This window comes from Anomaloglossus baeobatrachus, chromosome 2 (assembly GCF_048569485.1).
Source record: "Anomaloglossus baeobatrachus isolate aAnoBae1 chromosome 2, aAnoBae1.hap1, whole genome shotgun sequence".
Classification (NCBI taxonomy): Eukaryota; Metazoa; Chordata; class Amphibia; order Anura; family Aromobatidae; genus Anomaloglossus; species Anomaloglossus baeobatrachus.
In genome coordinates, this window is record NC_134354.1 from 650,783,937 (window position 1) to 650,811,734 (window position 27,798).

Genomic DNA, 27,798 nt, shown 5'->3' on the forward strand with positions numbered 1-27,798 from the left:
ATAATTTAACTAGATTTATTATTTGAGTCCCCTGCCAGCAGGAGGCGCTGCAGACTTCTGCATTTAATGAGATGGAGGGCTTTTTAGGATTGGACAACGATCCTAAGAGTGAAATACCAGGCCAACCATTGACAGGAGAGGAGCAGTTTCTGGGGAAAAAAAATAGAACCTCTTGTCTGGACAACCCCTTTAAAAGCCTGAGGAGCTTTTATTTCTGTCCCTAAATGTCGATCACATCCCCCCCCCCTCCAAAAGAAAGCGAGTACTGGTTCTTTAACCAAAACAGATTTAAACAAAACTAAGAAAAGGAGACCGTTTTACAAATTGAAGTTGCAGAAGTATTGGGTTGAAGTTGAAAATGAATATGCATGTTGCAGTATCGATGTTTGTCCTTAGGTGGCAGCGTTCTGATGGTCCAGTTCTGTAGGCTGCCCGTACTCCTTGGGCCAGGAGCTAACACCACAATTAGTTACCGTAGCATGATATCCAAGAAGTGAGAAAATGTCTGAATATGTGAAGAAAGAGTGCTCAGATTCTTACAGGATATGATTATTTTGAACATTGTAAGTTTTAACCATATTTTACAAAATTCATCACTTGTGTCGAGGATTACCGTCTCTCTTTCTAATTGGTGAGCATGTCCGGCAGTGCAGCATTTATCAGTCCATAGTCTTTCTGTGGTGACCTTTATCATTGCTGACTGCAATGACCCCATAAGGCAGTTTATATCTCGGTGCCATTAATCCATGTTGTAGCACTGCATCCACCGCTCAGACTTGCTCAGTGGGTATCCTCGATCCACACGTAGCTGCTTGTTCACCCTCCAGTACTTGTCTCCTTTAAAGAAGTAAATCTTTCCATTCTTCCAGGTCAGAGCTGCGTCCAACTTACCAGGAACACCCGTAAACAGACTAGAGATTTTTTTGGGTGATAGGTTACTCCAGGCCAACTCGTCCCACTGCCAATAGTCATCGCCCTGCAGAGAGCAAAGATTACATTTTATATTCTACAAGCTCAAAACACCATAGATACATTGTTGTTAGGGAATTTATTTTTAAATATATTGAAACATATTTTTTACACTCCACATTCACAGTAGGTCAAGGCTATCTGCTCGTGGAGTTGGAGGAATTTCTTGATCAGGTCCGCTCTGAAAAATGCTTACAAAATGTGTAGATTTTTCCTGTACATTTCCATTGTAAAACTGCTTCGCTGTCCTTATGATCAGCGATTTAGGCATTTTTCTCCACTTACAGTTTTGAAAAAAGGTAGCAAAAAAGTTACATGTGTCTTACTGATAAATCAGAAGGCTGCAAAATAAAACAAAACAAAATGCTTCGACAGAAAAAAACCTCTCCCAATATGCTAGTCCCAGGAAAAGTGGTAGGGGTGAGGTGTATACATGGGCACACAAAGAACTATCCGATGGCCTTGGTTGGCATAAGAACGGACTGTGCTTCTGCATCTCATGAAGCGGGAATGTCTGATCATGCCCCACTCAGATGGATGCGGTAGAAGAGAAGGAACAATGCCCGGATAAGGCCGGAATCACACTTGCGAGTGACTTGCGCGTAACTCAGACGTGTCACTCGGCACGGCCTACAGCTCTTAGGATTGGAGTGGGTCAGTGGCTAGAAATGCAGAGCAGCAGGTGGTGCCGGGTGATGCAATGCGAGACTCGAGCAAGTAACTCGCAAGTGTGACTCTGGCCTAACTAGGTGGTTCTTGGCCTTGCAGGAATTTATCTTTACTGTGAAGTATTGGCCCAGGAAGCAGCATGGGAGTGCAGATGCCCTGTCAAAGGTGTATTGTATGTTGGCAGAAGCTGCCAAGCACTCCGGCTATGGGCAGAGGGGTATGTAAGTTTGCCACCAAACAGTTCCTGGACAGGAGGTATGTATCCCCAATGTGGCAAACCTTGATGATGTAGGACCTGGAGAACCAGGAACTAGCACATGTAATGCTAAGAGGTGTTTTTTGATGGGCCTGGAATTTGAGTCCATGTTTTCAAAATGACCAGAAGAGTGGGGTGAGACTGGTGGTTCCATTCTTCCCATCCAGACTTTTTAGCTCATTTAAAAGGTTAAAAGGCATTCGAGCTACCTCAGAAGATGGCTGTGTAGACAGGCGGAAAGACCTGTTGTGCTGGTCAGTCCTGGTCAGAGTCAGACTGAACCCAGTGTTATCTGAACAGCTGACCAAATTGCTGTATGAACTATTTTTGTTTTGCCTCCGATTTATGCCGGAAGGATCTACATTTGTTTATGGTGAAGATATATGACCTTTAATACATTTGCTAATTTGGACAAAGCTAACTTGAGCCTGTGTGATTGCTAACGAATGACAAGAAGTGAAAATCCCTACAGGTCCCTGAGACATCAAATTAGAAGTTGGGTGCCTGAGGCCATGTGGAGGCCAGACGTGAAAACATTAGTGAAAAAATACTGGGCTTGCACGGGTACGGGTATTGCGCTGAAGAGGACTGAAAGTAGATGGAAGGATAAATTGAAGTATGGAGGGCCCTAGTCAGCCATGTAATGTAACTGAAGTGTTTCTCACAAGTAATGTGGTGCCACAAGTAACTGCAATGTCTGAATTAGAGATTCAGGCCATGTGCACACGTTGAGTATTTGATGATTTTTCTTTACCTCAGGATTTGTAAGCTAAAAACCAGGAGTGGATAATAAATACAGAAGTGATGCCGTGTTTCTATTATACTTTTCCCTCTGACTGTTCCACTCCTGGTTTTGGCTCTGTTCGGGCCACGAAAAATCATGGACATGAGAATCTCCAAATAAACTATCATATGTATGAGTGCTATCTATGAAAAACATAGATAGCCCTTGTATGAGAATATTGGGTGTCTGAATGAGCCCTTAGGATAAGTTTCCATGTATACCTAGTGCGTTTTCCAGGCTGATTTTCAGCAACATTTCTTCACCAATTAGCTAATTTAGATATCTTATGTTTTTTTCTTGCTTTGTTTACGTGCATTTTTATTGCATTTCTTCAGCTGCTGTTTTTGTCTCTTGTTTATATGTTATGATTTAAATCGACTTTGTTCGAGTTACTTAACTTTGATCTAACTTTATTGATAAAGTCATGTGGGGATTACATGCATGTTTGTAGTGGAAACTCCATAAAATGTGTGTTTTATCTGCAGAATTTCTTCACCTAATTCCAATTTATAACAAATATTAAGGGAAATAAAAGGCAAATTTACACAAGGAAAATTGACATGATGCGGATTTCAAATCACACCACAGATCAATTTCCACAGCATTTAAAAAAGCACATTGGGCATGAGATGTATATAAAGTTCTGCTGAAACTGTAACTCACTTCGTTTTTATCTACATCCAAATATGCGGCGTAGAAAATGCAGCATGTACACGGTTTGAGAGCTTTGGATACATGAAAAAGAACTGTCTGTATTAACCTATTTAATTGAAGCTTAGATTTTGGGAAATTATCTTAATTAGAAATTATAGATCACATGATTTGAGGTTATTTAAAGGAATGTCTAATATTAAAATATCAGTGTGTGCACACAATATCTATTACACGTGAGTACCCTCTATAGCCCGCCTAAAAAAAGCACTTCAAAAGGGGTTGTCACTACTTGGACATCACCTACACAATCCCTATGTTCACCTACAGTAAAATAGTAAAGCCTTTACTCAACTCTGACTGTTCCAGCAGTGTTGGCACTGGCTCTCCCAGGGATCACGTAACATTGTTATGTCACACAATCCCTGTGTCCAATCAGCGCTGGCTTCACTAGCTTCTGCTTTAGACATAATTGACATCTGTAGAAAGTGATAGTTGCTGATGCTCTCTCACTTCCTCTGGATGTCAGATTTCTCCAAAGGAGGGGAAAGTGACTTCAACGCTAATTTGTCTCATGGTGTCACACTAGGTTTAGCTGAGAACTCACAAAGTGTAAGGGTGGCATGTGACCCTGTTCACAAAGCAGACTCTGACACTACACTCTAGATTTCTTGTTAGACTTCTGAGTTTCTCATATTGGCTCGGGAGTCGACCAAGCTGTGTTCTCTTTGGTTCAGGCTTGTAGGAGTTAAGTTCTGCTAGCCTGGTGATTGTCTCTGGAGTCACATTTTGTGAGAGACCTATCACAGATACTCCCTGCCCTTTTTAAGATGGTGGATTTGATCTTCCCACAACGATTATAGCTTGTTGAGATACCGGTCCTTGTGCTGTGGTGTTCCAGTTTCTCAGTTCTTCCGTGCATTATTTGGTGTGTTGGGGAATTATTCTCATTGTCTGTTTATTTCCTCCCTGTTCTTTATTTCCCCCTGAGCATGTATTGTCTATACATCTGTGTGTGCTTGCAGTGAGCTGGAGTTTTTATTTTTTCCCTGTGTGTCTTTTTGTAGGGGATTAATCACTCTTGGCACAGCTCTTCCCGGAGGGTATTAGAGCAGGTCTGGCCAGAAAGAGGTCTAGGTTGGCAGTCCAAACCTCTTCACCATCAGAAGTACCTCTGGGATAAGGGACAGCTAGGGCCTCCCCTAGCCTGAAGGCCAGTCTAGGAGCCTCAGTCCCTGGTTATCCCCTAACTGTGCATGGCACATGGATTGCATGACATAAAAGCATTATATCAGCAGGAGATCATTACAAGACAACTGGCCTAATGCCTCTTAGTCCAACTCTAACCCCCAGCACTAATTAGTAGCTTTTATACACAGCTCAACAACTGAGCTCTGCTATTTCTACAATAGAGAAAACTGTGACTCTATCACATCTAAGTGATACATTGCTGGAATCAGGGTCTCTGTCCCTATCTCATGCAGCTGTCAGAATACATGGCAAAAACTTAGTGACAGATTATTTTAAATAAATGTTAAAAAAAAGGAGCATATGCAGTGTAATGTATAACTTTCTGTTTATACAGTATGTTTAGTCTTTCGGAGTCTCTGTTTGAGACTTCAAAAGCCATGAAACAGTTAAAAGAAGTGACTTGACCATTCTTCAGGCATCTACTCCTAAGAAACCGATCATTGTTATATATAGAGGTAAAAAAAACGCAGATGGCAAAGCAGCCTCAAAGAACAACCATAAGTATACCAAAAAAGATGCTTCAGGAAAAACACCACCAACTTGAAAACACAACAGGTTTGCCGGCGTCTTAAAAACATAGTGTGAACATACTCTTAGGGCGGCTTTGCACGTTGCAACATCGCACATGCGATGTCGGTGGGGTCAAATCGAAAGTGACGCACATTCGGCATCACTTTCGACATCGTAGTGTGTAAATCCTAGATGATACGATTAACAAACGCAAAAGCGTCGTTATCGTATCATCGGTGTAGGCTCCGACTTTTTAAAAATTACGCTGCCGCGACAGTTACGATGTTGTTCCTCGTTCCTGCGGCAGCACACATCGCTGTGTATGAAGCCGCACGAGCGAGGAACATCACCTTACCTGCCGCCGGTGGCTATACGGAACGAAAAAGGTGGGCAGGATGTTTACATCCTGCTCATCTCTGCCCCTCCGCTTTGATTGGCCGCCTGCCGTGTGACGTCGCTCTGATGTTGTACGACCCGCCCCCTTAGGAAGGAGGCGGGACGCCGGTCAGAGCGACGTCGCAGGACAGGTGAGTGCATGTGAAGCTGGCGTAGCGATAATGTTCGCTACGCCAGGAATCACAAGATATCGCTGCTGCGATGGGGGCGGGGACTATCGCGTGCGACATCGCAGCATCGGCTTGCGATGTCGCAAAGTGCAAAGCCCGCCTTAGATGGCTATTCCCACTCCTGTCTGCAGGTTGTGTGTTGTAGTGCAGTTCATTTCTGTTTACGTTTAAGATTAGCTATTACTTAAGGCCCCGTCACACACAACGAGATCGCTAACGAGATCATTGCTGAGTCACAGTTTTGGTGACGCAGTAACGATCCTGTTAGCGATCTCGTTATGTGTGACACCTACTAGCGATCAGGCCCCTGCTGTGAGATCGCTAGTCGTTGCCAAATGGTCCGAACCACATTCTTCAAAGGCGATGTCCTGCTGGGCAGGACGCATCGCTGTGTTTGACGCTGTGTGACAGGGTCCCAGTGACAGCACAGATCGTTATACAGGTCGCTACTGCGACCTGTATCGTTACTGCGTCGTTGGTAAGGTCTGACTGTGTGACATCTCACCAGCGACCTTCCAGCGACTTACCAGCGATCCTTATCAGGTGGAATCATTGTCGGGATCGCTGGTAAGTCGTTGTGTGTGACTGTGCCTTTATTTTTTGTTAAATGATAAGTTCCTAGTCTGTAATTATTTCACAATGCTCAGTGAATGCTGATAACACGTTCATTTCGTATTATTGGCTGTAGATAAATATAAATTTAAAATTTAAGGAGGTTCACCTTATATAGAAAACTTTTTTTTCCATAGGCTGATATTGTTATATAAAAGAAGTAAAGAAACCTGAGCTTTATTTCACCTCCCCGAGTCCAGAGCTGGTTTGTTGTCAATGCCCTGGTCTCTGTTAACAGCACTGCAGCTGATTACTGAGCTCAGCAGCTCATGCCATTTACATGGGCAGAGCCACTATGTTCTGTAATTGGCTGCAGCGCTGTCGACATGACTTCACCACTGCAGGCAAAAAGACTCTAGAGCAGGGGTCCCCAATCTGTAGCTCGGGGGTGACATGTGGCTCGCGGGCCCATATGTGGATCGTGGTTGTCTGCTTGCTTGATGCCTTAACACCATGTCTAGCAAATAACTATGAACAGCAGATCTTCAGATGGTGACCTTTGTGATTAACCATACACAAAAGCAGGTCTGAATGACGGTAAAGTACGAACCCCTGGATCTTGGTATACCACCTCATTGTGATTTATCTGGAAAAGTGTTGGCTGTCATTATACCAGTAATGGGGGCTTTGGGTGTTACTATTGAGAGGGTGGTGGGAGCTAGATGTGGCTTGCGAACTTCACTCAGAACTGATTATGGCTTGCGAGGTCAGAAATGTTGGGGACTTCTGATCTAGAGCAATGTCGGAAAACTGGCACGGAGCGTAAGTAAAACAATTTATACAATAGGTGATAAACGTCAGCCACTTCTGACACCCAGTCGGTAGAAAGCTGTCATGTATTTCTAATCACTGATAGATTACCTTAAAGAGGAATATCTTCTGGTTTCCTTCCCAGTATAAGGCTGCTCCGATGTTTGGGGGGACCCTAGTTAAAGCTTTAGGGTATCCATAGTTCAGCTTAAAATCAGTGTACCTCCATAATTTATCTCCTATAAAGGGAACACAACAGAGGAAATCATACTGGATTCAGGAAAAATATTTTTTTTCCTTAATTCTACAATAATATACTGTAACATGCCAAAAGTGAAATACTTCAGTCAGTATAAATAATGGGTGGACATATCATTAGTACAAGCCGTGCACCAAAGCAGGTAAAATCGTGCATTATGTGGACCTATCAGACTGCAAAGGGCCTATAGGCTTCGCTGCCACTAGCGTATATATCCCTCTGATACTCATCCAGAAAAGTGGGATGAGTGTCATTTGTGCGTTATTGTGCATGTCATGCGACTGCTATGTGGCTATGATGAGCGGTGACGTCAGGTGAGGTGGGAGTGGCTGTTACTGAAAGCCTATGGAGCCTCATTCTAAGGCTCCATAACCTTTGATCAATGGAATTGAGGAACCTTGTGGGAACTGCTGGTTTACTTCGGACCTACGTGGGAACTTGCTTTCTAATAACTTGGTGAACGAGGGGCAGTCTCTTGTTTTTATTTCTCTCTTATTATGTCTTTCAGGTTTACATACAGTACAGACCAAAAGTTTGGACACACCTTCTCATTCAAAGAGTTTTCTTTATTTTCATGACTCTGAAAATTGTAGATTCACATTGAAACTATGAATTAACACATGTGGAATGAAATACTTAACAAAAAAATTGTGAAACAACTGAAAATATGTCTTATATTCTATGTTCTTCAAAGTAGCCACCTTTTGCTTTGATTACTGCTTTGCACACTCTTGGCATTCTCTTGATGAGCTTCAAGAGGTAGTCACCGGAAATGGTTTTCACTTCACAGGTGTGCCCTGTCAGGTTTAATAATTCGGATTTCTTGCCTTATAAATGGGGTTGGGACCATCAGTTGTGTTGTGCAGAAGTCTGGTGGATACACAGCTGAAAGTCCTACTGAATAGACTGTTAGCTGATTTTTTCTTGCCATAATACAAATTCTAAGTAAAGAAAAACGAGTGACCATCATTACTTTAAGAAATGAAGGTCAGTCAGTCCGAAATATTGGGAAAACTTTGAAAGTGTCCCCAAGTGCAGTGGCAAAAACCATGAAATGCTACAAACAAACTGGCTCACATGAGGACCGCCCCAGGAAAGGAAGACCAAGAGTCACCTCTGCTGCGGAGGATAAGTTTATCTGAGTCACCAGCCTCAGAAATCGCAGGTTAAAGGCAACTCAGATTAGAGACCAGGTCAATGCCACACAGAGTTCTAGCAGCAGACACATCTGTTATGATCCGGAACCATGGAAGATCACCACAAATCATTGGCAAAAAGGTGACAAGAGCCTTGGCAACTAATCTGGCCGCCATCCCCTTACTAACCAACACAACTAGAAGTAGCCGAGGGGTGAACTAACATCCTGTGCACCGCGAACCCAGCCGGAGAACTAACTATCCTAAAGGTAGGAAAGATGAATAACTCTCTGCCTCAGAAAATAGACAAGAATAGCAAGCCCCCCACATTCAAAGACTGCGGTGATATAGGAAAAAAACACAATACACAGGTAGATGACAGGATTAGCAAAAGGTGAGGCCCCCGCTGACTAAAATAGGAAAGGACAGGAAAGGGACTGATGGTAGCCAGAGAAAAACCCTGCAAAATACCAACTTCCTGATAGTACAAAAAGGCCCTCAGATCACTCGATCTGAACTCCGTCCTATACCAGGTGCCCTTGTCATACCAATGAACAGAAAACAAGAATTAAAACAAATTCAACAAGCCATAAACACATGGACCCAAAGGAGCTATACTCCACACAGAACTGCAGGGAGTTCCTCAACAATCCACTGAGGGGAAAAATCCCTGGAAGGAAATAAACTGAAACCAACCACAACAAATGACAAACCCAGATAAGCAAAAGAACCAGGCAATAAATAAAGAGCAAGAACTTATCTGGAGTGGAAGTGATGTAGAGCAGGATTAAGCAGGCTAGAGATACAAAAAACAACTGACATCCGGCAACAGCCTGCAATCAGACCAGGACTTAAATAAGCAGAGAGTTAGGAAAGGAAACACCCACTGCACAACCCACCTGGTCTCTGTCCAAACCCTTCCTGGCCACCAGAGGGAGCCTCCCAGCAGCCAAGACATAACTAACATGCACAACACACATCTCTAGAACAAGAGGAGACTTTGTGCAGCAGACCTTCATGGTAAAATAGCTGCTAGGAAACTCCACTGCTAAGGACAGGCAACAAGCAGAAGAGACGTGTTTGGGCTAAAGAACACAAGGAATGAATATTAGACAAGTGGAAATCTGTGCTTTGGTCTGATGAGTCCAAATTTGAGATCTTTGCATCCAACCACCATGTCTTGCAACGCAGAAAAGGTGAACGGATGGACGCTACATGCCTGGTTACCACCGTGAAGCATGGAGGAGGTGTGATGGTGTGGGGGTGCTTTGCTGTTGGGGATTTATTCAAAATTGAAGGCATACTGAACCAGCAAGGCTACCACAGAATATTGCAGCGGCGTGCTATTCCATGTGGTTTGCGTTTAGTTGGACCATCATTTATTTTTCAACAGGACAATGATCCCAAACACACCTCCAGGCTGTGTAAGGGCTATTTGACGAAGAAGGAGAGTGATGGGGTGCTATGCCAGATGACCTGACCTCCACAGTCACCAGACCTTAACCCAATCGAGATGGTTTGGGGTGAGCTGGCCCTCAGAGTGAAGGCAAAAGGGCCAACAAGTGCTAAGCATCTCTAGGAACTCCTTCAAGACTGTTGGAAGACCATTTCCTGTGACTACCTCTTGAAGCTCATCAAGAGAATGCCAAGAGTGTGCAAACTAGTAATCAAAGCAAAAGGTGGCTACTTTGAAGTACCTAGAATATAATACATATTTTCAGTTGTTTCACACGTTTTTGTTAAGTATTTCATTCTACATGTGTTAATTCATAGTTTTGATGTCTTCAATGTGAATCTACAATTTTCAGAGTCATGAAAATAAAAAAACTGAATGAATGAGACGGTGTGTCCAATCTTTTGGTCTGTACTGTATGTGGACTAGATTGGATTCCCTGGACTACATCAGATTCCCTGGACTACGACGGACCTGTATGACTTTCTATTTTCTTTAAATAAATTGGTAAACTAGTGAAAAAGTTGGGGAGTGCTTTTTAAAATAAAGTATTTTTCTGTGTTTTTTTTTTACTTTTACTTACTGAGCTAGTAATAGGGGTGTCTGATAGACACCTCTCCATTAATAATACCAAAGCTTGATGGCAGGTGACACTACACAGCTGACATCAACCCCAACTACTATTACCCTAATTGCCACAGCACCAGAGCAATCAGGAAGACCCGAGCTGAAACGTCAGAATTGGTGCATCTAATGTGATGCGCCACTTCTGTGGTGGCTGAAGGCTGCTATATTTAGGCAGTATAGGGTCCAATAACCATGGACCTTCCCAGCCTGATCATACCAGCCCCCAGCTGCCTGCTTTATCTTGGTTGGTTATGAAAATTTCGTTAGGATTCCACATCTTTCTTTTTAATTATTTATTTATTTATTTATTAGGTTAAACAAGGGTAAACACTAGTGCGACATGACAGGCACTAAAGGGTGCAAGTTTGTGTATAAATATATATATATATATATATATATATATATATATATATAGGGGGTTGTGACATTATATAGCTGCAGGATATCTACTATCTTTCTGTCATCTGTCTATAGCTTTATATTCTTTTTTTTTTTTAGCTTTTTGCGTAAAAATCAGACGTCATACAGATGGTCCGTGTGCCATCCAACGTGTGCCATCCAATTTTTTTCTTGCTCCCATTAACTTGCATTGGTGAGTCTCATGTGATATAAGCGGTCAAACATAGTTTTTTGTGCAGGGTTTTGTCTTCAGCCCAATAACAGCTGAGGAAAACTCGCAGATGAACACCTCCTCATTGAATAACATTAGTGTGTGTGCAGTGCCATTTTTTTCTATAGTCCAGTTGAGCAAGTAGGAGCGATGACATATACTGTTCCTGCACATGGGCTCTCTTCTGTATGTGTCTATTCCTGGCACTAATATTGTATCAGATCAATACCACACAATCCTACTGTATGTTTTCCCAATACTGCCCTAAATTTAGGTGTTTCACCTTTGAAGAAATATGTTAACTTGGTGCGTTTCGAGTGAACTGCAGCATCTAGGTTTCCTGGTAGTCCTTTCCATAGGGACTGGATTTTCATGAGAGGACCTGTGCCATAGTCAGTGACTGTCCACACATAGTTTCCCTTAAAGGCGTATGTTTTCCCAAAAGGCCCTATAAGAGAGACAACAAGAAGACTTACAACGTGATGCTATAACTGAAGGATTGAGCATATTGCTGTTTTTCACAAAAATATGGACAATCAGGCCTAGAATAAGCAAATATGAACACTTACCGAGAATCATGGCATCTAGGTTGTCCTGGCACGGATCAGGCATCGGGCTGGTGGGAGTTGGAGACACAGTAGGTGCAACTGTTGTGACAGGTTCTTGTTTTTCTTCTTCATAGCGGCTGTTTTTACCTTTGAAGATTTAGATATTTATGTTTTCTATGAGCTTTTACATAGATTTTTTGCAACATAGGTTAAAAATCATTAATATACTGTAAGTATTAATAACTTTTTTATAAACTAATAAATAACAAAATTTATGGTTGAATTTCAAGAAAAATCTAAACTTTTATTAAAAACAATTTAGCATATTCTATTTTGATTCAGGAAATAATCTCTTCCTTTCATTGTCTGAACTTCACTTAGGAAACGTGCAGGAAATTCGCAAACACAATACAGTGTCCGCTGCTGCCTGTCGGTAGCAGCCAAGTTATTTTTATAAAAAAAGGCAAAGGAAGAGTTAAGTATTTCCTCGTTGATCCAGTAACCCTAAGCTGAAGCTGTAGTTTTTTTTTTCTGATCGGGGGGAATGTAGACGAGGTTGGGTTTAATGCGAAACATCCGGATATCCAGTTCTTAGAAAGTTTTTACTCTAGCCGTGCTGTGCGGATGAAAGAAATAATCAGTGAGCCCTGACGCACTAATGAGGGTTGGAATTTTTTTTTCTTATTTCAACAGTTTATTACAAATTTGAGATTTTGCGTATACGGTGTGTTTTTTTATTTTTTTTTTCAGGGGGGATAAACACTATATACAGTATATATGTAGGTATGATTCCATAGAAACATTCTTCTCAGGGAAAGTAACTCTACATAAGGTGCCTGACTGTACAGCAGAACACAAGGGTAATTCAACTCCATACTAAGAAGCTGTATCTCCTCCGTCCACTTTCATACAGGCTCTGTGCCTATGTGCATGAGTCATTAAAAGTATAAGACGAAGATCATTTATCCTGGACTCGGGGTTTTCAAGATGCAAGTGTAGAACAGAAGCATCAATGGGTGTCAGGTGACTGCTTGGCACCTTTACCCTGGTACCAGGTGTGTGTCTACCAAGCTTTTTTACATCACAGTCTTAAAGCAGCCTTCCATTCTGAGACTGGAAAATGACTAAAAGTTTCACACGTATAGTCACCCTTCCTGGTGCTCGCTGTTTGCCTCTTGCTGCCTCCTCTGCTCAGATCGGTGTTCTAGTCTTCCTTCTTCCAAGATGGACACAACTACACAGGAAGGGCAGGTGAGGCTTTGTTTAAACCTAAAGGTGTTGTCCAGCCTTGGGATACAAGCCTGCAGTTTCTCTACTTGACTGTAGACTTATGAATCCTCACAGCTGTCAGGATTCTCTAATGGCGGTGCTGAGAACAGGCGGTCATGTGACCACAAGCATGCAATTTGCATACTACGGCCACATTCCAACTAGACGTATCCAGCCTCACTCAATTTGCTTGTATTGACCAAAGTCGCAGATGTCTAGCCTGCACATGACCCCATGTATGCAAATCATATATTTGCGATCACGTCCCCACCTACGGAGAATCCTGACGGCACTGTGAGTAACTGTAGGCTTGTACCTCGAAGACGGATAACGCCATTAAAACTGCACTCCCCATGAATCTGTGGACTCCATCTTTGAAGATAGAGGAAAGGAGCTCTGATCTGAGAAGGCAACAAAAGGCAAACCGAGAGCCAGGTTGGCTGACTATACCTGAGAAATTTTTAGTCTCTACACAATCCCAAGGTGAAAAGTCATTTTAATTCCAAAAACAAGCATATAGAATTTTTGACCTACCAGTTGAGAGTGCTACATCTGTTATCTGTGTCTTCCACTTTTCATCCCTTCTTTGCCATGTCTATCGTCTTGTGTCTCCACTGTCATTATATACGTGGACGGGGCACTGTCTCCCACACACACACACTGTCTCCCATTACAATCATAATGCAGTGAGAATCATCTCAAACATAACTGAATGAGCCAAATTTCCTGGACATTGGTACTTTTTTCAACGTGGAACATGAATGTCACAGTTTAGTTTTGTTCTACTCTGATGACCCTTTTTGTGAGAACGATTGAACCATTCTTTCTCTTCTTTTTTTCTTTAAGTGTTATAATTTGAGTGGTTGTGCATGATGGATTTTTCCTCTTTATAGGAGTATTACATCACTAATGACCATACTTACCATACAACGCCTGAATCCCTTTAACATCATCATCATGGAGACGAAAGTTAGGTCTATATCCAGCATATACGGGGGCCATCAGTGCGCTAACAAATCGAGAATGGCCTAGGCCTAAGGCATGTCCTAGTTCATGGGCTGCAATGATGCGCAGATTGGATCCAAGATATGTTCCTTCAGTCCAGTACTCATCTTCATCAAAATGTACAGTGCCAAGCTCGGGGATATCTGCATGTGCCAGGACCTTCCCTGCAGAATTAATAGGGACATGTTTAGTTATTTCTAAGTTTGAATTACATTGTATTCTATAAACTTAAAGGGAACCTGTCATCAGAAATTTCGCCCAAAAGCTAAAAGCTTCCCCCTCTGCAGCTCCTGGGCTGCATTCTAGGAAGGTCCCTGTTATTATTGTGCCCCATGTGAGACCAAAATAAAGCCTTTATAAAGTTCTACCTTTTTGTATGCAGCTTCTGTAAATCCGTCACGGGGGCGGGCTCTCTGCCGTCCGTTATTCTGCCTCCTGGTCCTGTATGCCGCCCCCATCGCTCCTTTCCATATCTGATGCACCGCCCACTGCTCCAGCCATCCCCGCGCATGCCCAGTGCCAGTCTCACAGGACTGAGCAGTTTGACCGCTGGTGACGTGTGCGCAGACAAGTGATTATGGACGGGACTGTGACTGTTATCAGCAAGTACCCGGCCATAATCTCTTGAGCGCGCAAACCTCTCCAGCGGTCAGACACACTGTGCTCAGGGTAGTGCTAGACTGTATGGGCTGCTTCCAGGGATGACGTCCCTTTGTCATGTGATAGGGGCGTGTTCAAAATACTATCACATGACAAAGGGACGTCATCCCTGAAAGCAGCCCATACAGTCTAGCACTACCCTGAGCACAGTGTGTCTGACCGCTGGAGAGGTTTGCGCGCTCAAGAGATTATGGCCGGGTACTTGCTGATAACAGTCACAGTCCCGTCCATAATCACTTGCCTGCGCACACGTCACCAGCGGTCAAACTGCTCAGTCCTGTGAGACTGGCACTGGGCATGCGCGGGGATGGCTGGAGCAGTGGGCGGTGCATCAGATATGGAAAGGAGCGATGGGGGCGTCATACAGGACCAGGAGGCAAAATAACGGACGGCAGAGAGCCCGCCCCCGGGACGAATTTACAGAAGCTGCATACAAAAAGGTAGAACTTTATAAAGGCTTTATTTTGGTCTCACATGGGGCACAATAATAACAGGGATCTTCCTAGAATGCAGCCCAGGAGCTGCAGAGGGGGAATCTTTTAGCTTTTGGGCGAAATTTCTGATGACAGGTTCCCTTTAAAAAATGGTTTGACAGAGAAGAAACCGTCTCCAGACCGATTAGTTCATGGATCCGCACATACCCCTTTACCTGTGCACTATATCGGTCATTATTATACGGAATGTACTGGTTTCCCTCCAGTAACACAGAACACTAACTGGAAATCACACCACTTTATTAGACTCTACCAATACACAAGCTTCTGCCTGACTGGAATGAGCAAAGATAACACTGGACTCTCTCCAAATATTTAAGGCGCTATGTACAGACCTGTTTCAGGGTTTCTGAGCATTACAAGAACAGTTTTTGCCCTTTTAAAGGCTGAAGAATTAGCACAATGAGGTATTTAATAGGAACACTGTATTCTATTACTGATGTAGATGTGACTATACAATGGCAAAGGGCATCATACATGGGAGCTAACAGCACCCACCGTATAGCCAATTGGGCATTATCATATTACAGGGTTATCCTGTGCTTGATGCAATTTAAAAAAAATAAATGTTCAAAGTTGTCACGTTATGGAAGCAGAAGTACCAAATTCTATAGGTGCTTTATTATGACTCTAATTCTGGAAATAGATGCCTGTTGCCCTCATCATGCTCAGCTGAATAATAAGTGTATGTGTATGGGGGTTTGGTATAAGTGTTCAGCTGACAATTACTGAAGTTGTATAGGCGTTTTTACACACATTGTCAAAAAGGGGCACCTAACAATCAACTGTATCCCATACTTGCTGATATAGAGGATTTTGGATACTGGTGCGTGGCATCAACTTTGTAGGATATTCTTATAAAAAGGAATGCCCTACTCCAATGTCCCTATACACATTAGATAGCTGTCGGCTCTCACATAGAGAGGAGCTCTTGCGCTGCCGAGAGCTTCTGTGTTCTCTATGAGGGAGCCGCTGCCAGACATATCTGGTCATGGCTTATCTCTTAGAAAACCAAAAGACTGCCAGTGCGTAACCAAATATGCCATATCCTTATCTCCCCCAATATTGTCATGCTTGTCCAGAAATTCCAGGACAATCTGTAAAATAAGGCACTTTTTCCCCTGTCTCCAAAAAATTGGAAGTGTCCACGATTTTTTTAAAGCCACTGAGACTTAAAAAGATTTTTATATCTGTATTTATCAACATTTTACAGTTCAAAGTGAAAGCAGCTAATGTCTTTATGTAGGAATTATGGTCTGTAGACATACCATATATCAGTATCAGGGGAGAGTTCGGATGTCCCCCATACATATTAGAATTTTGGCCGAACCCCCCTAAATCACTATTAGTCAAATCTTGGGAGGGTTTTAGTATATCATGTTTATTATACCATGGTGCACAGGGGAGACATTTCTTTGATGCAAGTTGTGCAGTAGCACTGGGGCCCAAGAGTTTGGGGGGCCCATTTCTACCTCCAAAGTAGGTGGAATTGTGCTTTTTGGTTAGCTTTTAGGCTGCAAATGGCCCATATATTGTTCAGAACAGGGATCTTTTCTGTCTGAATCCACCAGTGATGGTGCATACAATATACACCACCCATATTACTTACATAACACTAATAAAGATGATACTTTATAGACAGCTACATCTGAGCATACAGAATCACATACCAGGACCATCAAATGGACGTGAGCAGCTGTCTCCCTTCTTGTGGAATGAGATTCTTATGTTTGCTCTTCCATATGTGATTTCCTTGAATTTCAGGGGGGTGACGTCGCTCCAGTATTTAAAGGCAGACTTGATGGCTGTCCTCACCTCATCTTTTTTCATGTCCGGTGTATAATTATGAATGCGATAAGTCAAGGTTTTTTTTCTCCATCGACCTGTTCAGTTGTAAAAAGCACAACCAGTGACATTTATTAAGGGTCCCAAATGTTAGCGCATATTACAATCCTGCCATATTTTGTGTGGTGTTGGGTATGACCCAGTATAATACAGTGCGACTTCTGGATAACTGAAAAAATTATAAAAAATGTCTATAAAAGTGCATTTACATGTGTAAATTTCTGCCGATAAATAATCATAAAAGATTGGGGACAAAATAATTACTAAGAAAATCATTCGACCCCATATAGATTGCATGTCGTTGGCATCATGGCCTCTGTTTACTTGGGAAAATGTGCAGCTGACATTAATGACTTATTGGCCACATAAGCGACCCAAGGAGCCAATGTATGAGGGAATAATGGCTTATTTACACTTCCAATGATTGGGCATGATGTTTTTATGTACACTTGTTCTCAGATTATACACCCTTGTATACAGACTATCTAGTGTATACAGACTAGGTCTTGATTATTGTCAATAAGAGGTTTATATATAGTATATAACAATGATTTTTATAATAATTGCATGGACAGAACTTGTTCTGCGGATCCAGAATAAGCATCTGTGATTTCAGAGATGGATATTACGGGAATTAACTGGAATGACCCAATTTGCCACCATACAATAATCATACACAGGTATTAGTGAGCCCGTCATCCATGTCAGTGACCTAACAGCTTTGCCTGTGTGATAGCAATATAATATGCGCACATGTTATGGCTCATAGTTAATAAAGAAAACCTAAAAAACAGGACCCGGATGGTTCACATGGAATCATCATAAGGCTTCGAGGAAATCATTGATGAAATCCATTGACATTCCAATGGTAGTTCAATGGTCGACTGTCTAAAATCCATTGTTGTAACCGATCTACATCTTGACACATTTTATTGTGTCTTACATGTTTAGTATGTTTTGTTATGCAGCTAAATAATTGTGCCCCCTTGTATCAGCCCACCAAGTACCTAATAACTGATATCGCAGAGTCTTCTGGTTAAATGGATCTTCTAATCCACACCGTGGCTGCTTCATCTTGTCCAGTGTATCATTGTCCAGGGCTCCTGTTTCTGGTAGGTGAGAAACCACCTGGAAAATTCTGTACAGGTTTAAAAATCAGGAAAAACCATTAGAGGGCAAATAAGCGCACCGTCACCGTATCTACTGCAATGGTTGTTTTGTCTGTATGTGTCCTATGCTGATCATGTGCCATCATATATGTCACAGGAGAAATATGTGCCCCCCTTTTATGTGATTGTCCAAAAAGCTTTCAATAACATCTCTACAGGGGATTCCTCATTGATGCAATATCAAACATCGCCCATGGACAAGAGTGACGATATTTTTAAGGAAAGACGGTATGTTTTACTTTTCTGATATGACGACTTACTGTACGGCTTCCTGAATCTCCTCGGGACTGAAATCCTTGCTGTCACTCTCAAGTGGCTTCTGTAAGTATCCAAACTGCTTTAGATATTCCTGTAGAGATAGTAGAAAGTTTAAAAGTATATTAAGGTGCAAAAAAAAGAAGGCGGCTTTAAAATTGAAGTGGAATTTGTGGAGTCTGTTCACATGGCACAGTTATACTGCAGATTTCCTGTCTGGATTTCTGGGGGTGGGGGGATATGCAAGATATTACAGCAACAAACAATGAGATTTTACCAAATATTACTCATATGTTGATGTGTAAATACAGAAGCCGGGCAGATGCTACATCCGGAAGACTTCCACAATGGATGTAATCCTTATGGTGAAGATTGTCACGGGTCAATGGGGAAGTCCAAATCTGTAACAAACCCCATTTGCTGTGGATTTTCTTGCCGATTTCTTGCTTGGTGCTTCTATGTCTCCCTTCCCTAATCTCTTGCCAGCCTTGGAGGAACCCAACCTTAAACAATGATGTCTCGTCTATGTGACCGCTGCAGCCAGTTATAGGTTGCAGGGGGTCACATGGGATGAGACATCATTGCAGTAGTCTAGTCTAAATTGCACAGAGACCAGCGGAAAACTACGAGAGGGATTAAAGCATCAGTGCAGGGGAGTTTAGTGGTCTTTTTCCTTATCCTATAGTAGCAAATCCGCACTAAAGACTTTACATTTGGCGCAGATCGAACAAGCAGATATCACTGCAGCAGTTTCTCCCCGTGTGAGCATACCCCTAAAACATGATCATTTACAGTAACTAGTTGAAGTTAAAATGTAACTCAGGTCTCATGTTCAGGAGTCTCCACCACTATGGCATAAGAGCACTTAAAGGGGTTGGCCACTACTTTTACATTGATGGCTTATCCTTAGCATAGGTCATCAATTTCTGATCGGCTGGAATCCGACACCCCGCTGATCAGCTGTTCTCGGTCCCAGTGGCGGCAGGAGACAGCCGAAATGCCCAGTTCTAATCAATAGGAGGCGGATGTGCAGTACCCAACAGCGGCCACTATCAGAAGACGGAGCAGCTCCGGAATGGAGCATTTCCGGCTGTATGCTGAGAACAGCGGAATGGCGCGTGTGCGGGGTGTCTGACCCCGGCCGATGAGACATCAGACTAATGATAGGCCACCAATGTACAAGTTGTGGACAACCTCTTTAAAGGGATTGTCTGTCTAGTTATCTGTAATTAACCGATTACAATTAGAACTCTCTTAACATACTTTGTGTTTCAGTGTCTATCAACGTTCATTCAGAGGCTGAGAGCCAATACAAATCCATTCTTACCATCACAGAAATCATGTATTATAACATATCAGTGTCAATAACAAACCTGGAGTTCAACAAAGGAGAGAAAGTTGTGCGAATAATGGATTTAGATCACAGATGATTGCCTACATTGATACAGTGTAGCAAAACATTAGAGAGCAGGACTAGATCAGTCTAAGCAGTGGCGTAACTAGAGTTTGATGGGCCCCGGTGCAAAGTTCAGACCTGGGCCCCCCCTCCACGTACACCAACACTTGGGGTACGGGACAATGACACTGAAACTTGGGGTACGGGATAATGATGCTGACACTTGGCTCTTACCCTCAGCACCCAGATTTCCCATGATTTGAAATCCCTCTATCAGCACCCAGCTTTCCTATGTTCTGATATCCATCTTGTCCACCGCACCCAGCTTCCCCATGCTCTGCTATACATCTTTCCCTCAGCACCCAGCTTTCCCATATCAGAGCATGGGAAAGCTGGGTGCTGAGAGAAAGAGCCTTTCCCTCAGCACAAACCGTTTCCATCCCATGCTTGTATCTTTGTCCCCCCTTGTATATAGTAACCCTTTACATATTAGAATGCAGCTACATAGTCCTCCATGTATTATAATGCATTTCCCATAGTTCTCCCTGTATTATAATTCACCCCACAGTCCTCCATATACTATACTGCGCCCCATAGTCCTCCATATATTATAATTCACCCCATAGTCCTCCATGTATAAAGTAGCCCTCATAGCCCTCTAATTATTATAATGAATTTACCATAGCTCTCCATGTATTATAATTCACCCCATAGGTCTCCATATATTATAATGGGGAGATAAGGTATGCACACCAGTGACTATGTAAGGGGAATACATGAAATAGCAGAAACTGCTGTGTGAATACTGACTTGAAAAATCCAATAGCTATATGTAAGAGTGAAAATGTGAAAAATGGAATCTGCATTACTGCCATGAACATATGAATCAAGAGAAATTTAGCTACTGAATTGATCAATGCAATAGAGCCCCAACACTACGCCAAAGTATTTCTCTCAATTCAGTAGCTAAATTTCTCTTGATTCATATGTTCATGGCAGTAATGCAGATTCCATTTTTCACATTTTCACTCTTACATATAGCTATTGGATTTTTCAAGTCAGTATTCACACAGCAGTTTCTGCTATTTCATGTATTCCCCTTACATAGTCACTGGTGTGCATACCTTATCTCCCCATAGTGATGTTTTTTTTTTAGGTTTTTGCACCCAGTTCAGACTTAGAATGGTGTTCCAAACGTTATTCCTTATTATTCCATATATTATAATTCACTCCATAGTTCTCCATATATTAGAATGCACCCCATAGTACTTCATATATTATACTGCACCAATTAGTCCTCCATGTTTTATAATGTATCCCCACAGTCCATGTATAAGGTAGCCTTCATAGTCCTCCATATATTACAATGTAGCCCCCATAGTCCTATATGTATTATAATGCAGCCCCATAAAATCTTCATATTGTGTTATGCAGCCCGATACTCCTCCATGTATAATGCACCCATACAGTCCATGTATAAGGTGCGCGTCATGTTGCATAATGCAGCCCCATAGACCTCCATGTATAATGCAGCCAGCCCCCCATGCTCCATGTATAATGAAGGCAGCCCCCCATGCTCCATGTATAATGCAGCCAGCCTCCCATGCACCATGTATAATGCAGCTAGTCCCCCCATGATTCATGTATAATGCAGGCAGCCCCCCATTCTCCATGTATAATACAGCCAGCCCCCCATGCTCCATCTATAATGTAGCCCCCCATGCTCCATGTATAATGCAGGCAGCCTCCCATGCTCCATATATAATGCAGGCATCCTCCCATGCTCCATGTATAATGCAGGCAGCCCCCCCATGCTCCATGTATAATGCAGGCAGCCTCCCATGCTCCATGTATAATGCAAGCAGCCTTCCATCCTCCATGTATAATGCAGGCAGGCCCCCATGCTCCATGTATAATGGAGCCAAACCCCATGCTCCATGTATATTGCAGCCAGCCCTCCCCCATGCTCCATGAATAATGCAGGCAGCCCCCCATGCTCCATGTATAATGCAGGCAGCCCCCCTTGCTCCATGTATAATTCAGGCAGCCCCCCTTGCTCCATGTATAATGCAGGCAGCCCCCCTTGCTCCATGTATAATGCAGGCAGCCCCCCTTGCTCCATGTATAATGCAGGCAGCCCCCCCATGCTCCATGTATAATGCAGGCAGCTCCCCATGCTCCATGTATAATGCAGCCGTCCATGCTCCATGTATAATGCAGCCCCCTATGCTCCATGTATAATGCAGGCAGCCCCTATGCTCCATGTATAATGCAGCCCTCCATGCTCCATGTATAATGCAGGCAACCCCCATGCTCCATGTATAATGCAGGCAGCACCCCCATTCTCCATGTATAATGCAGCCCTCCATGCTCCATGTATAATGCAACCCCCCTATGCTCCATGTATAATGCAGGCAGCCCCCCCATGCTCCATGTGTAATGCAGCCCCACATGCTCCATGTATAATGCAGCCCCCCATGGCTTCTGGCCACCATGTACACATTGATTTAAAAAAAAGCCAAAAAAACCCCAAACCAACAAGTTCTTATCTCTCCTCATTCCAGTGCTGCTCCGTCCTCACCTCTTCTTGTTCCCCTGCTGCTGCAGTCGGCATCCTTCCGTCCTGCACTCTGTGCTTTCAGCACACTAGTCGCACAGGAGTGACGTCATCACGCAGGCACAGGGGGGGAGAATGATGGAGCGTGGAGCTGCACTGGCCGCTCCACGCTTCATTGTTGCTGTGCACAATGACGGGGGAGGGGGGAGCGGTGCCGCCACCGCTGATACCGGGCAGGGGGGCCCGGTGTCACCGGCGGCACCGGGTCATATAGTGGCCGCGTGGTCTGCACCAGATCAGCGCAGCTCCTCTCAAAGAAAGGAGCTGGCTGCTGATCTGCTGGGCGGCCGCGGGCCCCTAAGCTGTGGGGCCCGGTCACAGTTGCGGTAGTTATGCCCCCAAGTCTAAAGGGTACTTTACATGCTGCGACATCGCTAGCGATCTCGTTAGCGATGTGAAATTCTAGATCGCAAATGCGATATACGTAAAATGACCTATGTGCGATCTCAAAAGATGGCACTTGCGATCTAGAATTTCACATCGCTAACGAGATCGCTAGCGATGTCGCAGCATGTAAAGTACCCTTAAGGCTATGTGCCCCTGGGAGATCGCACCTGTAGATATATCCGAAGGTACGTCCGCAGGTTTCCCGCAGCAGCTCCCCAAAATCTGCAGCTATACATAGCTGTGGGATTCTAGCGAAATAGCTGTGGAAAACCTGCGGACATTCATTCGACTTACCTGCGGAAGTCTCGGCCTCTATCTCCATAGTGGAGAGGCGGGATTTCCGCAGGTATATCCGCAGGAATAATTGACATGCAGTTACGTGCGGCTGTGGGACATCCGTAGCATATTCCACAGCCGCACATACCGCAGCATTGACACAAACACTCCCCCTGTCCCATAGGATTACATGGGGAGTATCTGACTTGCTAAAACCTGTGGCTTTATCTAGAAAATCCAGATAAATCCGCAGGTTTTCCGTGGCAAAATCCACAGGTATAGAGTCCCGTGGGCACATAGCCTAAAGGTTTTACTATTTTAAGTTTTAATGTTTTTAATGTTACAGTTGCTGACAGAAAGAAATTATCTTAAAACTAAACCTTTTAATGCATTATAGAACACGACTTAACTGATTTTAGTTTATGCATGTACGGTAGAGGTTAATGCCATTTCAAATGTTACAAACACAAAAGTCACATGCGTCGTGTAACACCCTTACCGGCATCCACACACTGTTCTGCCCCCCTCCCCTGGCAGGGAACCCAGCAAACTCACCCTCCCCGGACCCTTCCGCTGCCTCCCGGGGTCTGCACACGACGCACAGGTCTCCAGAGTGCTCTTAGGGTGCGCTTGCCCCCACCTTTTCTTAATGGGCCGGAAGTGCCACTCAGTCTATGGCTGAAAGGTATCAGGTATTTAAGGCACCTTCCCCTTAGGTTCTTGGGACATGTGGGTTATACTTTGCTAGTTCTCAGGTCCCTAAGTGATTCTGCTGTTTAGTGCTGTGTTTCTTATTGCTAATGCTGTTCTGTGTTCCGGTACCTGACGTATCTGCTGCTTCTGCATCATACCTTATTGGCCAAGTCTGCTATACCAACCACTGCTGCATCGTATCCTATCAGCCAAGTGTGCTACACACAGCCACTGCTGCATTGTACCCTACCAGCCAAGTCTGCTATACCGTCCGCTGTTAATCATACGCTATAGGCCAAGTCTGCTATACCGGCCACTGCACCATTGTATCCTATTGGCCAAGCCTGCCACATCAGCCATCCCGCCTACACCTGCCTCCTCAGAGACTGCCAGTGTTCATACCTCTGGGTCCAGCTGTTGCAGTATTAAGGCTCCGTTACACACTACGATATATCGCCGGGGTCACGGATTCTGTGACGCACATCCGGCATCGTTAACAACGTCATTGCGTGTGACAGCAAGGAGCGACTGTTAACAATGGAAAATACTCACCTTATCGTCCATCGTTGACACGTCGTTCATTTTCCAAAAATCGGTGATTGTTCAGCACGCAGGTTGTTCGTCATTCCCGAGGCAGCACACATCGCTAAGTGTGACACCTCGGGAACGATGAAGTACAGCTTACCTGCGGCCGCCGGCAATGCGGAAGGAAGGAGGTGGGCGGGATGTTACGGCCGCTCATCTCCGCCCCTCCGCTTCTTTTGAGCAGCCGCTTAGTGACGCCGCTGTGACGCTGCATGGACCGCCCCCTTAGAAAGGAGGCAGTTCGTTGGCAACAGCGACGTCGCTAGGCAGGTAAGTCTGTGTGACGGCTCCTAACGATTTTGTGCGCGCTCGGGCAGCGATTTGCCCATGACGCACAAACGACGGGGGCGGGTGCATTCACCAGTGATATCGCTAGCAATATCGCTGCGTGTAACACCCCCTTTAGTCTCCCTGATTGGCACCTGGTTTGTATCTGCAGCGCAACACGCTCACCATCAGAGGCTCTGGTGAATACCTGTGAGAAACCTTAGTCAAGCCCCTTTAGGTTTTCTGTGTGCTGCGGCCCAGTGGGTCCACTCCTCGCTCGCACCCGCTCGCATTACAAGTCATTTACTGGGTTTTAAGATACTTTGAAGGGCAGGACAACTGTTCTTCATCATTATCAGTAGATGTTTTACTGCTCGACTTTCAAAATCCATCTATAAGTATAAATTGTATTGGATTTGGTTTCTCTCTGCTTTTTTATTAACCTTGTGTTCAGTCACATAAATTCTCCAGCAAATGTACATTCTGCTAAGCCACAGAAAACTAGCTTAATTATTGACAACTTTTCCTCCACCCTAAAGTTTCCCAAATCTTCTGAAGATGAAAGCCTAATCTGTATGGGGGCCTTGCGACTTTCCCCTGGGTGATGATGTCAAAGGAGAGATGGATTCGGCTTCTCTAATTTCAGACTACTTATCCTAATGTTCTCCAGGAGGTAAGATGATGTCAAGGGAAAGAAGGACCTGGCATCTCTGATTTTAGACTGCTTATCCTAATATTCTCCAGGAGGTAAGCCGCTGTCAGAGGTGTCTTTAGCCGAGGCTATCTCATAGAGAACGTAGGTTCTTTTGGCAAAGCAAAACGTTCCTGTATATGGAGGAGTCGGGAGAGGTAGCTGAAGGCCAACCGTCCATTCAACTGACAGCTATCTTTTGTGAGCGGGGGATTTAGACACCTTAAATACAAGATTTACCATAAAATTATCATACAAATGAGGAATATGGTTTTTCCCCCCAAGAAAAATGACAGGGATAGGCAACTGTATGCAATGGCTAAAATAGTGCAGAAAGAACATTTTTAGGAAAACTTGTATTCTATTGAATGACATAGAAGAAATTAGGTAACCAAAGTTAAAATAACATGAAACAGACAATGAAAAAAAAAACAATTGCACCACTCATCTCTAGGTGGTACATTTTAAATAAGAAAAGGGCCTAGAGTAGGATTTATATATATAAATATACAGTAGGTGTCTGCCATACGCCATGCGGACATATACCATCCTGCTTCTAAAGCACAGCTTTTTGTTAGAAGGGTTCTCCAAAAACAGTCTGGTTACAATTTGTCCCCATGCTGGCTTATTACACACATGTGTTCCCACCATAGGGAAAATGCATTTTAATTCCTGTTTATTTTATGCTTTGGAGACCTTTGGGCAGTTCTACTGATTAAAGCGCAACAATTATCAGGATTTTCCTATATAACCTAAAGCCAGTGCTATACTGGCACAATCAGGCTGATTCTATACATACCTTTAGGTGTCAGCTTGGATGTATAGGTTTTGAAACATATGCAAGTAAAGTTTGTAAAATCAGCAGCTTGTTGAGTGACAGCAGCTGCCAGTCAGCTGATAGCTGGGGTGGGTATTCATAGTTTACCCTCCCTCTGCCTGTCTGTCCTCCCCCTGTTACTTATCCTAATTCTATTATACAATCGTTTTACTTTGTGACTAAAAGGACTTTTGCTGATGTCATGTCCATGTGATCAGAAGAGGTGGGGCCTCGGCCAACAGCAAAATGTTGCTTCCTGGTATAAACCCATTCTGGTCACATGGGCATGACATCAGGACAGGAGGGGATAACTATGAATTCCCCACCCCAACTATTAGCTAATCAGCAGCTGCTGTCACTCAACAAGCTGCTAATTTTACTTGCTTGTGTTTCAAAACCTATACAGCCTAGTTAAAAACTAAAGGTATGTATAGAATCAGCATGCTAATGCCACTATAGCACTGGCTTTAGGTTCCATAGGAACATTCTGGTGATTGGTGATCTTTAACAGCTATCTTTACATGCAAAGTCAGGGAACACAGGGAATTCCTGAATTCACTGGTAAACCCCATGTAGACTCCTCAGTATGGAAAGATCAGGCATTCAAGTGAAAATCAAATTTGTACTGAATATTTACCCTAAATCTATATATCCGTTTGTTCAGCTCCAATTGCTTTGTGCCATATTGCTTGCAGATCAGACAAATAGGCTGTTTGTGTAAGGCCTCATTCACACATCCGGCTTTAAACACGAATGTGAAGAAAGTATACTGATGCCATCAGTGTTTTGGATCAGTATGTCATCAGTGTACAGTCCGTGTGTCTATTTTTGCCATCAATGTATCATCTGTTTGGTCCGTATCTACATGCCAGATCAGTATGTCATCAGTATACGGTCCGTGTGTTCGTTTTTGCCATCAGTGTTGTGGATCAGTGTACTGTCCATGTGTCCAATTTTGCCATCAGTGTTTTGGATCAGTGTGTTATCAGTGTACTGTCCGTGTGTCCATTTTTTCCATCAGTGTTTTTCATGGCTGGATCAATAAATAAATGACAAAGCTTCTCCTATCCTTTTCAATATTAAACACATACAGCACACGGACTGTACACTAATCCTGTTTTTATATATATATATATATATATATATATATATATATATATATACCGTATATATATATATATATATATATACATAATATATATATATATATATATATATATATATATATATATATATATAAAATAAAGCCAAAGGGCATTTGCAGAAATCTAATTTTTTTAACTATAGTTGTGACAAATTAAGAAGATGTACAGAGTAATGGGTATGTCAGGACTCACCAAGGCTTCTTCTTCAGCTGTGGGGTCTACCAAGGTTGCAGCATAAGTAGATAAGGTCAGAGCCCCCAGCAAAGGCAGCAGCAGCAGCATCCTGAGGTTGTTCTCTTTGTAGAGGTCCTAGTGACTAAGTTTTTGCTCCTTTGCTCTTGGTTCCCCCTGCAAGCCTTTAAGTGTCCTGCCAGAATGACTCACACACACTCTGTACTCCTTCCTCCTCCCAAACCTCCCACTTGCATCTTCCTCCTTGAGAAACGGCCATGGAATGCAGCATTAACCCTCTCCCGCAGACACAGGATGAATAATTTTATGCAACTTTCCGATAAAAAAAGCTTGTACTCACTTACAAATCTTCATTTATTTTCTGGTCCTTATTTGTTGACAGGT

At 43.3% G+C, this 27,798-nt stretch overlaps 1 protein-coding gene across 1 annotated transcript; it reads right to left on the reverse strand.

Moving 5' to 3' along the window:
* MMP19 (matrix metallopeptidase 19) lies at positions 1 to 27,600 on the reverse strand. The gene is made up of 9 exons (XM_075334436.1): positions 27,415 to 27,600; positions 18,354 to 18,442; positions 17,932 to 18,062; positions 16,750 to 16,962; positions 13,844 to 14,089; positions 11,673 to 11,798; positions 11,387 to 11,551; positions 7,130 to 7,257; positions 1 to 976 (listed from the first exon to the last, which is right to left on the reverse strand). The coding sequence occupies exons 1-9, from the start codon at positions 27,502 to 27,504 to the stop codon at positions 740 to 742; spliced, it is 1,425 nt and encodes a 474-aa protein (XP_075190551.1). The 5' UTR covers positions 27,505 to 27,600; the 3' UTR covers positions 1 to 739.
* Positions 27,601 to 27,798: the final 198 nt, after the last annotated feature.